Source organism: Lithobates pipiens, unplaced genomic scaffold (assembly GCF_037356315.1).
Source record: "Lithobates pipiens isolate NorthernLeopardFrog02 unplaced genomic scaffold, aLitPip1_a1.2 Scaffold_28, whole genome shotgun sequence".
NCBI classification, from domain to species: Eukaryota; Metazoa; Chordata; class Amphibia; order Anura; family Ranidae; genus Lithobates; species Lithobates pipiens.
The window spans coordinates 72,529,485-72,547,743 of NW_027507789.1; the positions used below are offsets into that span (position 1 = coordinate 72,529,485).

The 18,259-nt window shown below is 42.0% G+C and overlaps 1 protein-coding gene across 4 annotated transcripts in view; it reads left to right on the top strand.

Annotated features, from left to right (window-relative positions):
* Positions 1-18,259, top strand: part of PIP4K2B (phosphatidylinositol-5-phosphate 4-kinase type 2 beta) — a 371,685-nt gene that overhangs the window by 250,642 nt on the left and 102,784 nt on the right. The window contains exons 8-11 of one of the 4 annotated variants that reach the window (XR_013263535.1): positions 581-833; positions 4,413-4,474; positions 9,312-9,415; positions 13,929-15,101. Coding sequence is in view for 2 of the 4 variants with exons in the window: in XM_077459403.1 (XP_077315529.1) it covers positions 581-833; positions 9,312-9,415; positions 13,929-14,009 (438 nt within the window). In the remaining 2 variants the exon portion in view is untranslated. Of the gene's footprint in view, positions 1-580; positions 834-4,412; positions 4,475-9,311; positions 9,416-13,928; positions 15,102-18,259 lie in introns of those variants that run through there. The other 3 variants (XR_013263536.1, XM_077459403.1, XM_077459404.1) reach the window with 3 other exon arrangements.

Below are 18,259 nucleotides of genomic sequence, written 5' to 3' on the forward strand. Positions count from 1 at the left end.
TCTACAATTGTACCTATCCCTGTACATTGCACACTCACATCGGTCTCTACCCTCAAGGAGCCCACAATCCAAGGTCCCCATTCATATACTAGGGCCAATTTGGGACAGAAGCCAATTAACCTACCTGCATGTTTTTTGGAGTGTGGGAGGAAACGGGAGTACCCGGAGGAAACCCACGCAGGCACAGGGAGTACATGCAAAGGCAGGTAGTGTCGTGGTTGGGATTCAAACCAGCGACCCTTTTTACTGCTAGGTGAGAGTGCTAACCACTACACCACTGTCTCGCCTAAAGGCTTACTGTACCTACCTACATTCACTGCAATTCCCAGTGGTTGTAAATGGTAGTTTACTTTTACTGTAGAGAAATATGAGAGGATATGATGTAATCACTGCTATTACACCTCCTTGGCACAGCAGATGCTGTTTCTTTTGAATTACAATGTTGACAGCCTGAAATTTCTGTTTAGACTTTTTTGCTTCAGAGTTGAGGAATTTCACAAATGTATTATGATTCCTATCCAACAGTACTTTAAGTGCAAAACCACCTATAATTCATTTTCCTTTTTTTTTTCAAATTCAGTTCCTCTCTGTGTTGAAGATAATGGATTACAGCCTCTTAGTTGGTTTGCATGATGTGGATCGGGCAGAGCAGGAGGAAATGGAAGTAGAAGAAAAGGCTGAGGAGGAAGAATGTGAAGATGGCACTGGAATCCCCATATGCTCATACGGCACTCCTCCAGACAGCCCTGGAAACCCCCTTAACTTTCCTCGGTTCTTTGGGCCAGGGGAGTTTGACCCATCTGTGGATGTTTACGCAATGAGGAGCCATGAAAGTGAGTACAGTAAAGCATATTTAAACCCAAGAGCAAAAATGTAATGCATTGATAGCTTGCCAGTCTTTATATGTGCTGGTTGCAGTTTTCTTATTTCAAGTTTACCATTCACCTGGTTATTCTGCCAGTAAAAGGAACCTGAAAAAATGGACCTACAATTCTGCCACTCACTGTCTGGTGTCTCCAGTAAACAACAAAGTTTAGAAACCACTCAAAGGAAAAAGGTATACTGGTCTACAGATCCAGGGCTGTGGTCCATCCCTATGGAACCCAGACCCTAAAGACCCCTTCGGATTTATGTCCACCGTGAGAAGTGATGCTTGGTCTCTATGTAGAACCCAGCATTATGGACAGGATCAACCTTTATCACTGACAGTTACTGTATGTTTCCCCAGTACCACTAGTCTCGCCTTTGAACGCCACTTCCACCTTAAACTCTTATACTCTATAACTCTGGAGCTTCTTTCTGACCATTCATCAAGATGACTTTGCTATTGGACAGTCTGCACGGGGGTTACTGCATACTTCTTCCAGACATGCTTACCCTATATTCCGCTCCCTACTCTGAGAGTACCCCACAGAGGAATACCCTCACCCTTACAAATGGCCACTTCCCTCACCTATAACTGGACTCTGCAGCAAGGAGCACATGGAAGGGCGACGCATGTCAAATAAAATCAAAGAAAATTCCCAGCTCAACTTACCAACTAGTCTGCAACCAACCGAATTATCCCATCTACCTGTGTTAAAAACAGTGGTTTAGTTTGCACATATTTGCAAATATATGCATAAGCTGCAGAGCGACTTGACAGTACCCTAGTATTATCTACAGTCCTTACTCAAAATTTTGAGAGCCTCCGCAGTGAAAGCACATGCTTCATTATTGATAGGCGGAGAGCAGGTGAGCCTGGAGCGGTGGGCTTCCCCACAAGCAGTGTTAGAGGAGGCTGTGGAAGACTTGTCACCTCCTGACTCCTATACACCTGACGCTGCAGCTTCATGTAACACATCTATATGTAGATATGCTCACTTCTGCTGTGCTCAAAAGCCTTTGAATTGTTGCACTTGATTCTTCTGTATCTACCCTTTTGGTACAAAGAAACCTGGAAAATTGTAAAAGACATTCCCCATTCACTAGCAAACAGAATGAACAATCTATGATTCTCAGGACACTTCAGAGAGTGGTCTGTTATGGTAGTCGATCCTGCCGTCTTAGTCTTAAGCATCTCACCATACCAGTGGAAGATGTTCAGAGGTTCTGCAGATAGGAAGTTTTAAACTCTGAAAGCCTAAGTCCAGGTTTTCTATGACAATAGTTTAGCTAGGCCAAGCTGTCCCAAACTATTTCACAGTGTTGTGTTCCAGAAACAGGATGAGGGCTTCCCATCTTGCCGCTGGAACAAAAATGAGTTGGGCCTAGCGTTGCTCAGCTATTCACAGGAAGCCCTATATTTTATGAATGAATTTATGGCTTCCCTTGGTTAAGGTCGGGCAGATGTCACAATCTCCACCTCAGTGAAACAAAGGAATGCTTGTATTCATTCATAAAAATACTAAGCTTCCTGTGAATGGCTTGATTTTGTTCTGGGAACAGTAGAGAAGTCTCCAGAAAAAAGTGTTGTATGCTACTTTGTAGCTAATGCTACATACAGTTCATACAGTGCTCCCAGCAGGCACATCTGTTGGTATAGCAAATAGTTTGGTCAAGCTTGTCTACACCTAGTCACCCATTTCTGACATATCTGGTAGAAGATGTCCTGGTTAGGATCTGGCCAGTGGTTGCTGAGGTGGTGCGACTACCAGTTGTCCACCAGACTCTCCGGACAGTGAGGAGTTTATGAAAAATTTTTTTGCATGTGCATCTTTGAATATCTTTGAATACAGTAAAGGACTTGATGAAAATGCGCTTACGCAGGCTGCGGCTAACTAAGCACCCCCAAATAAATTCTTCTCCATTGGCTGGATGTAGTCAGAGCCTATCTGAAAGTCGCAGCCTCCATCTTAAAGCAGAGTTCCGCTGGAAAAAAATAATTCAGCAGCTACAAATACTGCAGAAGACAGGGCCAGGGGGGGGTGGAGGAGGGACCAGACATGGTGTAGTTTGCCGCAGATTCTGCAAGCTCTTTCGGGGGAAGGAAGTTACACCGGAGGAAGGGGAGGAGCTGGATCAACAAAAGTTCCATTTGTAGGTGAAACGCCACTTTCAAAACTGACTGTGTCTTGCCCACGGGGTCCTGAAAACGACACCCTGATTCCAAATACACTATAGGAAATGGTACACCCAGTAACCATACGTGCTCACCTGGTCTTCAGTTCATACATTCTCTAACTTCTTCCAGGTAGATGTCCAGGCCCCTGCAGATGCAGCTTTTGGCCACAAGGCTCTTTCGGCGGCTTTGAGTTGGGTCTTTGACTCTTCTTCTCCTTTTTTGTTGGGCCCATTGGTGTTGTCCACCTTTCTGATTGCTTAGGGACATCCCAGGGTCTATGAATATCCATCCTGTGTCTGTACTGTACAATTTAGTGTGAGCATTAAAAGAAATTTTACTTGCCCATGAAGTTCATATTTTGGCGTACAATGCAGGACACTGTTCGCCAACGTTTCGGGGTTACTCTGCATTTCTTGCTATGGTCTCACGAGGTGGAGTAGGGTTTTAGGCCCCTTTCACACAGAAGGACCCCTCGGGTCCGCCTGTCAGTTTTTTAGGCGGACCTGAACAGACGCTCCATGAAGGTCTATGGAGCGATGGATGTCAGCGGTGACCATGTCTGCTGACATCTGATCTGCTAAAATCAGACATATGGTGATGCGTTCACATCTGTCCTATCGGATGAGATCTGATGAAAACGGACATGCTGTCCGTTTTCGTCCGATCCTTCCATAGGAATCAGCAGCGCTCTCACAGGCCCCTCCCCGCTCAGTGAGCAGAGACAGACCTGTCATCCGCTGGCTCAGTGGAGATCGACAGAGATCTGCTGAGCTGGCGGACTTCACTGAGTGGATCTGCCTCGTAAGAATGAAGCCTTAGGGGGTATGCTGGAGGGGGATAGCAAAAACCTTTGCCAGTGTCCAATCACCTGAAGATAGAAGCCTATGACCCAGTGTTTATGAATATCCAGCCTTTGCTCTATTATTGAGTTTTGCTTTCTTTGGCTTATACTGCCTTAAAGAAAATGGTTGTTAAAGCACACACACAACCAAAAGAATATCAGCTTCCTGGGCATTAGCACCTTCGGTGCCACTATAGCAGATTTGCCAGGGAGCCATTTGGGTCAGACTCCCTGTCTTTTACCTAGATTACCAATTGGCAATGGCAGCATATACTGGCCAAGTTTGGGCATTTTTATTCCTGCTGTCCTCTGTGTTATTTCTTGTTCTTTGTTGTAATGGAGCATAGGGTAAAATATAATTTACGCTAGCTGGTAACAATGCTTCCACATGTGGTCCTAATAACCATACAAGCTAATTAATTTACTTCTGTTGTGTTCCTTTTGCTACCTAAATTGTTTCCTTTTTTTTAAGTAAGGTAGTTTAGGAGGAGTTAAAAATTTATCTGTTCTGTTTCCTGTCCCTTTTAGGTGGGTGGATCCCCTATATCCTGCTGTGCTGTCATGGAAACTTTGTGGAAACATTGTTATCGGTTAGTGTAGCTTCTATTTTCTCTGCTTCAATTTCACCCCCACCCTGTGACTAGACAGTGAAATGAGCAGCAGAAACTGTTGAACTTATCTCTGCCACTCTGTTCTCTCCTCCTATCAGTATGGACCCTAGCACTGCAGGGCATTTAATTGCTTTTTGTTGCTTTTTTCCTTTCTCCCACTGAGCTCTCCTGTACAGACTGTACAATTGACTGCAAGAGGCTGATATAAAGTTACATTTAGTTATTTGCACAGCTTGCTTATAAAGAATACATTTAATTATAGAACTGCAATAATGGTTGCCTTTTATATCTGCCTGGTGTTCAACTTTAACTGCAATGGCACTCGTTTTATTATGCATGTACTCTGGCTACTGGGCAACCAAACTGCCCACCTCTGAAGCCTCTTGAGTTTTCTGGGGTGCCGGAGCCTAATTGTCTTTTCTTCATCTGACATCACAGGATAGGGGAGAGATGATGCTTAGACTATTGGGTCAGGCTCCACTTCCAGTACACTGGCAATTGTCAAGACATGACACCACCCAGGATAACCCCTCCCACTCTTAGCATTGCCTCGGTTTTTTGCTAGTGTTCGTAGTTGATTGTCTCTCTCTGAGGGGTTTCTCTTGTAATACGCACGTCTACTCCATTGAGATGCTTAGCCTCAGTGCTCTACAGTTATTCGGATCGGAACCTATGGATTACTGATTCCTAAAGGTGTTGTACCTTGACCCCATATAGAACAGGTAAGGCCTGTAAGTTTAGCCTGAACCGAATCCCATGTTTTGGCACACACCTTGGCAGACAGTTGTATTGCTTGAGTTAGATGACAGGATACTGTAAAGGTCCAGGTCCGTAGTATGGTGTTGCAGAGCGCAGTTCCTAAAGGCCCTGCAGAAGTAATGCCTAATGTTTGCATGGTGAAGACTGAGTGAGACTGAATAATTAACCCCTTGTAGTAGTAACTATCTGCCGGTTTTGTACTAAATATATATATATATAAAATTGTCCCTCAGTTTAGGCCGATACGTATTTTTGGTTAAAAAAAATGCAATAAGCATTTGATTGGTTTGCGCAAAAATAATAGCGTCTACAAAATAGGATATAGTTTTATGGCTTTTTTTTTTTTTTTTTCTTACTAGTAATGGTGGCGATCTGCAATTTTTTATTCATTTTTTTTTTTTTATTGTGACTGCGACATTATAGCGGGCAGATCGGACACTTTTGGCTCTATTTTGGGACCATTCACATTTATAGAGCGATCAGTGCGATTAAAAATGCACTGATTGCTGTGTAATTGTGACTAGCAGTGAATGGGTTAACCAGTAGGGGTCGCTAAGTGTGTCCTAGGGATGCGTTCTGACTGTAGGGGGGATAGCTGAGTTCCTCCATGTTTGGTTGCTCTTCTGTGCACTTTTTCCAGTTCCCCGGTATCCTTTTTGAGAACTGATGCCCAAAACTGAACGGCATATTCCAGGTGAGGTCTTACTAATGATTTGTACAGGGACAAAATGATATCTCTCTAGAGTCCATACCACTCTTAATACAATAAAGGACTTTGCGCGCTTTGGAAACCGCAGCTTGGCATCGCATATTATTAAGCTCATCAGCTACCAGAACCCCCAGATCCTTCTCCACCATTGATTCCCCCAGTTGTACTCCCCCCCTAGTATGTATGATGCATGCATATTCTTAGCCCCCAAGTGCATAACTTTACATTCATCAACATTAAACCTCATTTGCCACATGGTTGCCCAATTAAACAGTGCAATGAGGTCGGCTTGTAAGTTGGAGATGCATAACTTGTCATCTGCAAACACTGAAATGGTACTTTAAATCATAGACCCTAGATCATTTATAAAGAGATTAAAAGTAAGGTTCCCAAAACTGAACCTTGGGGTACACCACTGATGACTTTAGACCATTCAGAGCCAAAATCATTAACCACTACTCTCAAAATTTGGTCTTTCTAGTCATTTTTTTTTTTTTAATCTATTTGCAGATTGATCTTTCCAAGCCTGTAGACTTTTCCTTGCACATGATCCATGTGTGGGGGAACTGTGTCAAATGCTTTTACAAAATCCAAGTATACCACGACACTACCACCCCTTTGTCCAAGGTTTCAGTTAACCACCTCATAAAAAGGAATCTGGGTTGTTTTACAACTTCTTTCTTTCATGAATCCATGCTGTCTGTTGCTTAAAATATTTTTTTACAGCAAGAACTCATCTATGTGGCTTTTATGTGTTAACATTCTATATAAGAAGATATCTATATTAAATTCTTCTGTCCAATTTACAATTGGACCAGATCTTTAAAGAGCATGCAATAATTGCCACCGGGGTTTTACTGGCGACCCCCAGGCTGTTTTTTCACACACAGCTGGCTGCTAAGCAGCGGGCCAGGAAGCTGGTCACCATGTCCATAACAACCAATGAGCCGTCAGCTGTCAGCAGGCTTTCCCGTTCACAGCTGATTGCAAAGGGAAAAAAAGCCAACAATTAAAGTATTTAAAAAAAAAAAGGCCCATGCCAAAATAAAAAAAACTGTGTGGGGTCCCCCCAAAAATCCATACCAGGGCATGCAGCCTGGCAGGTCAGGAAAGGGGGGGGGGGGGAGAGAAGGTATCATTGAGCAATTATTATGTGGTAATTAACATTTAGGCCTCATGCACACTGACGTTTTTACAGCCGCTTTTTTGAGCTTTTTTTGCAGCTTAAAAACGGCTGTCCATGTTAGTCTATGGCTTCATGCCCACCTAGGCGTTTTTGAGCTGCAAATGGCATAGGCGTTTTTAAGCTGTAAAAAAAACCCAGGACCAGTGCGTTCCGTGGCGTGGAGCTAGAGCTGTAAAAACGCGAATCGCAGGAAAACGCGCACAAACGCGCATAAACGCGCAACATATTTTCTTTGTTTTCTGAGTGCTATAGCCAAGAGATGAGTTTCTTAAAAAACGCTACTTAACGCTAAAAAACGCGCAAGAACGCCAATGCAAAACGTGGTAAAAATCGCGTTTTTAGCGAAGATTTTTCCAGGCGTCGGAGCTAGCTTTGCAGCCAGTTTTTTAAAACGTCCATGTGCATGAGCACTAAATCTAACAAATGCCACGTTCTGTATTTAACTACCATTTCTTAGTGAATTGAACACTTGCATAAGCTTTGCCGCATGCGGTATTTTACCACATAAGATTAGCCGTTATTTATCTCTTACTGAATCAACCCTTTAGTGCAAATTTCATTGTTTTTGCAAAATCTATTAGTCCATTTTGTTTTTTGGATACAAATTAAAAGCGTATTTGTTGCAATGGCATGCTTTAGTTGCCATGGCCTTTCGGCTTCACAGTCTGTTCCCTACTGCGCATGCGAGAAGCATGCTGCACTTTGTAATTGGTCTGGCGGCTGATTGAGGAGGGGGCAAACATCTGGGAGACCCGCCTGCGGCCCAGTTAACAGACGTGGGGAACCATACCTGTCGAACGGGTATTCGTCAAACAGGTAACCGTTCTCCCCTCCCCCCCAAAAGGTGCCAAATGTGCCTCCGGAGGGGAGAGGAGACAAAGGATAAGCAGAAGTTCCACTTTTGAGTGGGACTTTGCTTTAATGATTAAATCTGCATTTGTGGAAATAAAAACAACATATTAACCACTTCCCGACCAGCGCACGACGATGTACGTCGACAGAATGGCACGGGCAGGCATATTGGCGTACAGGTACGTCCAATATTCTATGCCGCCCTGCCATCGGGAGAGCGCCGCCGGCGGCGCGCTCCCGCGCTGGTCGGGACCCCCGTGAGTCCGGTCGTGGGTCCCGCCGACTCGATCGCCGCGGGCATCCCCGCGATTGTCTCACGGAGCGGCCGAATGGAGGAAATGCTGTATAAACAACATTTCTCCATTCTGCCTAGCAACTAGTGACGCTGATCTCTGCTCCATGTGATTGGAGCAGAGATCAGTGTTCACTAAATGAAAGCCCAACCCCCCCACAGTTAGTAACACACCCCTAGGAACACTTAACCCCTACACTGCCACCCACTGGTTAACCCTTTCACTGCCAGTGTCATTTACACAGGAATCGGTGCATTTATATAGCAGTGATTACTGTATAAATGACAATGGTCCCAAAAATGTCCGATGGGTCCCCCACAATGTCGCAGTCACCATAAAAATCGCAGATCGCCGCCATTACTAGTAAAAAAATAAATAATAAAAAATTAATAAAAATGCTATAAAACTATCCCTATTTTGTAAACGCTATAACTTTTGCGCAAACCAATCAATCGCTTATTGCGATTTTTTTTTAACAAAAATATGTAGAAGAATACGTATCGGCCTAAACTGAGGGAAAAAAATGTTTTTTTATATATTTTTGGGGGATATTTATTATAACAAAAAGTAAAAAATAATGCGTTTTTTTCCAAATTGTCGCTCTATTTTTGTTTATAGCGCAAAAAATAAAAATCGCAGAGGTGATCAAATACCACCAAAAGAAAGCTCTATTTGTGGGAAAGAAAGGACGTCAATTTTGTTTGGGAGCCACGTCGCACGACCGCGCAATTGTCAGTTAAAGCGACGCAGTGCCGAATCTCAAATAGTGGTCTGGTCTTTGACCAGCAAAATGGTCCGGTCTGCAAGTGGTTAAATATAAGGAGATCAGTCAGGTCTTGAAAAAGTGTGTTGGGGGTGGAGGTTAAAATAATGCTTGTATGCTTTTAGATTTTGGCAGCAATCCAAGCATAACATTTTTCTTAAGGTGTACATTTTGTTAATAGTTTTAATTAGTTTAAAGACATATTATTAGAGTATATAATGTAACTTGGTTATATATTGTTTTGTTCCTCCAAGGTGCACCCAAGAAAGAAGTCTACTTCATGGCCATCATAGACATCCTGACACCATATGATGCCAAGAAGAAAGCTGCACATGCTGCCAAAACAGTTAAACATGGGGTAAGCAGAAGTACTGCAGCAGCCTTATCACTGCGCTGCAGGGTTAAAGTACATGTCTTGCCAATTATCCTAATAATACAGGACTTGATTCTTGGACTCTGGGTTATATGTTACTTCCTTGGAATGGTTGGACACTGGCTCCAGTATTTTGCCAGTGTTCTTTTCCTATCTTTCCCCAGTTTTCGTTTAATACTTTGACACTTGTGTCAATATCTGACTGCATATTGCCTTTTGGCTCACTAGCAGTTTCTTGATCAGGCACCCTCAGTGTTTATCTTGGGAATTGGACCCTGGCAGTGTATCCAGCCTGTAAAGTTTACTGCGGGCATTCAATCTTCCATTCAGCGCACACCTTGTAGTTAGCCAGAGGATGCGATATAGAGCTGTGGTCCATCCCTGTGGTGCCCAACCTCGAAGACCCCTTTGAGGATGTGCCTTCTGTGACAGATGAACCCCCCCCCCCCCCCCCGCGATGGAACCAGGAATGTGGACAAGGCAAGACAGGGTTTCCCTGTACCTTTTTACATAGCGATTTCTAGCCATACATGTCTTGCAGGATTATTACTTGGGCCTGTAGTACACATTAGGCTTGATTTGCTAAAACTGGAGTGTGTGAAATCTGGTACAGCTCTGCTTAGAAACCAATCCACTTCTAGTTGTTTTTGTCAAAGCAGAATACATTTTGACCTAAAATTATGATATTTGATTTTAATGGTTATGTTTTACAGTATGGCCGACAGTAGAAACTTCTGTTTTTTTTTTTTTTTTTTTATTTCTTTTAATATTTCAAAAATTAAAACCCAATGGTGATCAAATACCACCAACAGAAAGCTCTGTGTGAAAAAAGATAGTTTTCATTTACATACAGTGTTGCATGGCTGTGCAATTGCCAGTTAAACTAGCAGTGCTGGAAAGCACAAAATGCCCTGGTTATAAAGGGGGTAAGTGATTAATTGAGCCTGCTGAAGTTGGCAACCATGCACAGCTGCACTCTCCAGTTTTAGTAAATCCATCCCACTATATTATATCCTTGTATCCTACAGGATACACAGCAGTGCTAATCGAAGAAGTGGATTTAAAGGCACAGGTTATGGGGTAAGGAGGGGGGTGCAGACAAGGGTGCCGTGCAGGTGCTAGGTGCTCAACGACTTCAACAGTTGTTGGGCTGCTGGTGGCTGGCCTGCCCAGTGCCTAGGGTTGTAATGTTACACAATGAAAACCTGTGGCATTGTGTAATAAAAACAGGTTTAATCCACCTTCTGGCTTGTACACAATTTTTGGGCAATCTTTAGGCATTTTGCTGAGGCAACCCTAAAGGCACCCTGGGCATAAAAGGCTGGTTAGACTATGGTACGCTGGACTAGAGCACAACTTTCCCCTGGTCTTGGATAATCATGTTTTTTCTTTAGAATTATAGCTCTTGCCCTCAGCTCTACTATTCTGCATAGATTCCATGGAGAAAATTATCTGTTTGCCTCCTCCAAGCAATGTTGTCTACTTCAGGTCCATTCTTCACCTAGAAGGCCCTTCATGCCTAAGCCCAATGGACCTGCTCAGAAGCCGCCTTCACAATGAAAGTTCACTCTCACCCCTGGAGATGGAGGGACGTCTGCGGGCCCTTTTTTATTATACCAGTGTGCCTTGGAGACCTTTAACTTACAAGGCTTTCCTTTTTACTTGATCAAATATCCTTCATAGCCTCCCCCCCCGACATATCATCTGGTGTACCTGGGTCTAATCGTGATATTTTTTTTTTACATTTTTTTTATTCCCATAATTTGTTCATCATGGCATCTTTGTCTGTCTGGTTCCATGTTCAAAACATACTTTTGTTGACACTTTGGTTGCCGCTCCATGAGAATTACTCTCAGGTTCTTCTGGTGGCCTTTTTTGAGGCAACCTTGGTCCTTTTTGTTTTCTTTATCACTCTAAGGGTCATTAGGGCTCCCCTCATTTTGTGGGGAGGTTAGCTCCACTACCTAGAACCTTTTTACTCCCTATTGACATAACACATCTTCCTGGCTTAAAACCCTTAGAGTTCTGATATCATCTTCCCTCCCCCTGTCAGGGTTGCAGATTACCAATTTGCCATTTCAACCTCTTGCCTTCTCAAAAACCTGGTCTTTTTTACCAGTCGTCTTCCATACACTGGATTAGTACTGAAAGGTTGCATTGCTTATGTGCTCTATACTTCCTATCTGCATTGTTTCCCTTTCCACATGTGGTCTGTTGTTGTCATGACACTTGCCTGCTTCTCTCACCAAAAATCCTGTTATATGGCGGCTCTACAGACTTTTTCTGAAAGATCTGTCACTATCTGGAATTCATTGTTATCCACCAGTTAGGCAAATTCCAATGCCTAGATTGGGTGCCCTCTTTCCTTGGGCTATTCAAAATGCTTCCTCAATACTCTGAAGTTTGTCATGTGAGGTAGTTCTCACTACCTCACATGGTTTACATCCTTAATGTGTGACCATAAGGAACCCCATACCAGAACCTAGCCCCATGGTACCTGGCAGGTCTTGGTTAGGCCTTTGTATATCCTCTCCCTAACACCTTGACTTTGCAGTCATTGTGCACGCCCTTGCAGGAAGTTTCTCTTAATTTGCGTTGCAATTTTCTTGCCCATACAGAGTCTACCCTTTGTGCTCAAAAGGTGCTCAAAAGGGTTCTTCCCTTTTTATATAGGTCTCTAAGAATTGAACCTTTTTTGTCTGTTACCCCTAATAGGAGTAGTTATGCCTCAACGCTTCCTGTGCTCTCCCTGGGGCCCATCTTTTCTTACACCACATGGGAAAGAAGTATCCTCACTTCCCAAGGGCCCCTTTTCTTGCCTTCTGTAGGATTGTCATTCTCCATCCCATGTAATGCCTTGAAGGCATGCCAAACACTTATGATTTGCCTTATGGCTGTAGACAGGACTTCCATCTGTCTTTTCCCTTGCCTGCTGACCCCTCTTCCTATATAAGAATCCTCCCTTATATTCCACAAAGCTGGGTGGTTACATTTGCCCTTCTTTTAAGGCTTCTGCTCTCAGCAAGTCCTTCCTTCCCTACTTTAACCCAGCCTTCAAAAGGTTGGGGGTGGGTTCCTTACAGCATCTTGCATCAGCTCCTTGAGCCTTTGCTGATCCCTGCCTTGGCTACAAGGGGTTTCTACTGTCATCTGTCTGTTCATGTCCATTGACCTGTCTTGTCTTCTTATGGGACTGTTGCTTCAATTTTGGCTGTTTTGCCCACTCCTAAAAATGAAATCGTGTGTCCTGTACTGTACAGTAAAAATAGGAATTTTAGACTTACATTGCTTTCGGAAAGTATTCACAGTGCTTCCCTTTTTCCACATTTTGTTATGTTAGTCTTATTCCAAAATTAGTTGATTATTTTCTCAATTCTACAAACAATACCCCATAATGACAACATGAAGTTTGAAAATTGATTTAAAATATCCCATGTACATAAATATTCACAGCCTTTGCTCAATACTTTGTTGAAGAATCTTTGACACCAATTACAGCCTCAAGTCTTTTTGAGCATGCTGCTACAAGCTTGGCACATCTATTTTTGGGCAGTTTCTCTTCTTATTCTTTGCAGGGCCTCTCAAACTCCCATCAGGTTGAATGGGGAGTGCCGGTCCACAGAAATGTTTATATCTCTCCAGAGATGTTCATTTAGGTTTGAAGTCTGGGTCCTGGCTGGGCCACTCAAGGACATTCACAGAGTTGTCCTGTAGCCACTCCTTTTATCTTGGTTGTGTGCTTAGGGTAGTTGTCCTGTTGGAAGGTGAACCTTAGCCCCAGTGTGAGGTCCAGAGCACTCTGAAACAGGTTTTCATCAAGGATGTCTTGTATGTTATTAATCTTTCCCTAGATCCTGACTAATCTCCTAGTTCCTGCAACTGAAAAACATCCCCACAGCATGATGCTATAGGGTTTGTATTGGCCAGGTGATTAGCTGTGCCTGGTTTTCTCCAGAAATGAGGCTTTCCATTGAGACCAGAGTTCAATCTTTTTTTTCATCAAACCAGAGACTTTTGTTTCTCAAGGTCTGAGTCCTTCAGGTGCCTTTGGCAAACTCTAGGTGGGCTGTCATGTGCCTTTTAGTGAGGAGTGGTTTGCGTGTGGCCGCTCTACCATACAGGTCTGATTGGTAGAGTGCTGCAGAGATGACGGTTCTTCTGGAAGGTTCTCCTCTCTCCACAGAGAAATGCTGGAGCACTAGTTCGTTCGCAAGCCCTGCAGCTTTCAAACAGTCTGTATAAGGGTACAGAGTGAAAGTTACAGGGCTGCAAAAATGTGCATATTTTTTTTTTATTATTTTTTTAAACTTACCCTTTTAAATAGACCTGACAGAACACTCCCTTATACCTACATACTTTAGCAGATTTTTTTTAATGTTCACGTTGGCCTTTGAAATGTATTTTATATTACTAGGGTTTTTTATAATTTCAATATACTTTGGACCTTTAAATACGGAACTCCCTGTTACTTTAGTATCTTTTTTTTGATCTTTTTCAGGCTGGAGCAGAAATTTCTACAGTGAATCCAGAGCAGTATTCCAAACGCTTCATTGAATTCATGTCAAATATCCTGGCATAGCTCTTCTCTCTCCGTCCTCCTCTGCACTTGCCCTTTCCCTGTACACGGGGATAACCCTCACCCTCCCGGTCTGTGTGCAAGAGTCTAAATGAGTGTGAGTGAAGTGGTGTGTTTGCACGCCCACCCTATTTGTACCTCCTGTCCCCCTATTTTGCTAAAAGATCAATTATTTCCCATCTAACTGTAAGGTTTGTGATATTACATTTCAAGGTCACAAGTTTAAACTGGTTACACCAGGATTTTAGGTCACAATGGAAGTACTCCCCAACCTTACATTCCTTTTAAATATTAAGAATTTTGTACTATGTTACTGCTGAGATAGAATAGTTGTTACAAAACCCTTTTTTCTTCGTCACTGTTTAAGTGACTGCAGCAACAACACTTCCTTACTGTAAAAGGAAAAACAAATGATCTAACAATTGTGTGTTTCTGAAGCTGGGAGGGCTGCTAATATGCAAATCGACTGGACTATTTTTTTCTGTGCCCACTGTATTGTGAGATCAGTGGAAGGCATTCAGTTTTTCGTGCCTACCCATACAGGTGACAGCTAACACGTTTGGAGGAGAGGCTCTTTATTTTTATTTTTTTATTTCTTTCACATGTATGTGACTGTTAGGGATACCATAAACAGTATTTTTTTAAATTTCTTTTCACAGAGGGTTGTTATTCTTGAATTGCACTGCAATGTTATTTTCTCAGTTTAAATGACTATAGCACTTAGAGTTATTCTTTAAAGTACAAACAAACATTTTGTTTACCAGTTTCAGATACTTTTCAAACTATGTACTTTTCCTCCAGCAACAACTGTTAAATGTACATTTTTCTTAATTCTGTGCTTTTCAGCTTTGAATTGTTTTTAAAGTATTTTTCTCAGCATTAAGAGGGGATGGGTAAAGCAGGAAGAGATGAGGGTGTAAATGAATCATATCTATCTATGTTCATATGGCTTGCTGTCAAAAAAGGGAGCCCACCCATTTATCAATATTTGGCTGGTCCCATTTGCACCAGTCAAATTTTTGATCAGTGTATGGCCAGCTTAACGGAATATAATCTAACAAACAAAACAGAAATCCATTAAAACATTTTCAAATAGTTTCTGTTTAGAATTTTTTTTCTAACTTATATTACGGGTGATTGATGTCAGACAGAGCAGAAAGTTAAGGGAAATCACTTTTGCAGGTACACAGACAGTATTTGAAACCTGACTAAGTTTCTAACCCTTCCTCACTTTATCTGAAGACATTGAAATTTTTTTTTTTTAGGTATCAGTACACTCTCTAAAATAAAATAGCCCATCCTGTCTAGATCCCTAGCTTAGGACTCCCCACCCTGGTGCTTACTTACCTTTTAGTGAAAGCAGTTGTTTCCTGTGGTGTTCACATCCTGTGTCTTAATGTCTTGTCCAGAGCTGCATGTGCAGTAACTCCCAATTGACTTAGGCTGTACTGCTACAGTGGAGTCATTAGAGAGTTCCTGTCCAGCCAACACTGGTTAGGAGTTTAGGGTACAGGATAGTAAGCACCGGAAGGGAAAGAGGGTGCTGTTGATTTCTGAGTTAGATTAGGTTAAAGTATATGTTAACTCCAACAATATATTTATCATATTTGCTCCATTTTGGTCTGTATGTATATACTATTGAAAGTGTTTTGTTATACCTTTGATCATTGCAAAAAAAGCCTGGTTGCCCTGAGTGTTTTCGGGGCCATGCACCTGAATGGATGTCACATTGTGTGCATGCAGACACTGCATCCGAATAGATAGCTGTGGGACATCTGTGCATCCCTGTGCCAGAAAAAAATCCTGCATGGCCACTACTAAAATCCTGTTTGGAGATTCTAACTGAGCTAAGGTCACATTTATGAGCACATGAACATAATAATGGTAGTTAAAGCGTGTGCCAAAGCAAAAAAAAAGTTATACATTTCTAAGTTATGCGCAGTTTCCCATGTTTTATCCTTTCAAAACACAAGTACAGAAAAAAAAAACTGTTGATATGCCAGAATTAAAGTATGCTTTTCTAAGATTGGAGCAGAAGGAATCTGGAGCAGCTGTGCATGGCAACCATTCTGCTTTTAGCTTTTTATTTTTAAGCATTAACTGAACAAGCTTAACTACTTCCCACCCGGCCACTGCACATAAACGGCCGGGTGGTCCTTTCCTTGTTTTGAGTGAACATCCCTCAGAACGGATGTTCACAGCACTGCCATGAGGCGTGCTGCGTCTCGATCCTGTGATCATTCTTATCACAGGATCCAACTGAGCAGAGATCGAGATATGGGCGCTGTGATTGGCCCTCCCGATCACTTGGCGGCTGTTTCCAATCACAGCCGCCACAATGTAAACAGAGACATGTCTCTGTGACAGGTCTCCCCGCCGAGCTGTGAGTGTGAGTGAGTGTGAATCTGCAGATCTGTGACAGCTCTGTGCAAGGATGATTTTACACAGAGAGCTGTTACAGATCACCATACAAAAGTACACCAAGCACCACTGATATACCCCTGTCCCTATACACATTTATTGTCCCAATAAAAAAAAATCTGTCAGTCTCCCATCACTGCCAACACCAAATAAACACTGATTTGGGTTATTTTTACCAAAGAAATGTAGCAGCATAATTTTTGGTCAAAATTTATCAAGAGAAATTACTTATTTGCAAAATTTTATAACAAACTAAAAAAAATGCATTTTTTGGAAAATTTTGGTTTTTTTTTTTTTTTATTTGTAGCATAAAAAAATAAAAACCCCAGCGCTGATCAAATACCACCAAAAAAAGCTCTATTTGTGTGAAAAAATATATAGATTAAATTTGAGTGCAGTGTTGCGTGACCGCACAATAGTCATTCAAAGTGTGACAGCGCTGAAAGCTGGGAAGGAAGGGGGTGAAAGTGCCCAGTATTGATGTGGTTAAGATAGAAGCTGTGCACAGCTGCTCCAGATTCTGTCTGCTCCAGTTTTTTTTGTAAATTCTCTCCATTGTGTTTTTGCAACTGAATTCCAGTTCATGTTATCGTCCCTTCCTATTTAATTTCCAATGCATTACCAAGAACACAGACCTCTCCTCATCTCCATATTCCCATCTTGAGCACAGGCATACCACATAGGAAATGTTTAGCTCCCTTGATTTCTGGCAAAATGAACAGTTTCTTTTTTTTTAACCAATCAAACCATTATAAAACGGCTTTCAATTATATATTTAGCAGAGCAAATGGAGCAAAAATAAGTTTGTTAGGGTTTACATACACTTTAAAGGTAAATTACGTGTTTAAATGTATTTGCAGTTACAGTACTTATATTGTAGTACCATTTCCTACTTCATCTTTAATACACATTTTGACAAGTTGCTCTGTACTCTAGTCCTATCTTGCTGGGAGTAGGGAAAACCAAGGGTGCAGTCAATTTAAAGCTCCTTTCACACTATCCGACTCCAAAGTTGTGCGATTTTCAGTGCAACTTTGGAGTCCTACTTCATTACAAATTTTTCACACTTGAAGTCGCGTTGAAGTCGGCTCAAAGTAGTGCTGGAACCTTTTCTGAAGTCGCAGCGACTTCAGTATTGTCACTTGGAACGGCTCACAGAGATTTACATGGCTTTTCACATGTCCTGCAACTTTGGGTCTCACAAATTGGATCCTAAGTTAAGATGATATTTAAAATTGTAATATTTACCATAAAGCTGGAATTTGAGCCCATAGATCTTTAAGAAGAATGCACTGTTCTGTACTGCTAACAGAGAACCTGTGCGGAATACTCTGCTTCAACCATGAGCCAGATGTTTAATAATGTGAACAGGCACTATATACAAACACTGCTGGTGGCAGGCCTAGACATATTGTGCCTTCACTACCGTACAGTAAAATATAGCATTTACTATGACCTGAATTGTAGCCAGTAAATTAAATGTAATTTGCTGTGAATTCTAGAACAGTTTTTGCAATCAGTGTTGGATAAAATAACCTGTTAATTCTTGCAGATCACATAAAAATTGGATTTGGGCCAAGAACAATATACAAGCCAAAAAGTATTACAAAGATTTGTATGGTGTACGCTAAAACTACTGTGAGAAGAGGCAATTTAATGAAAGCTTAAGCAAAGGTTGACTTTAGATATGGATAGGTTTACTGTGGTTAACTGTTCTCTGTTCATGCCAGTTTTAGAGCTGCAACACATAGAAATCATTCATTAAAACTGACGGCTTAAAAAGCAGCATATGTAAGTCTTGCTCTGGGTTTCTACTTTCAAAAAAATCTTAA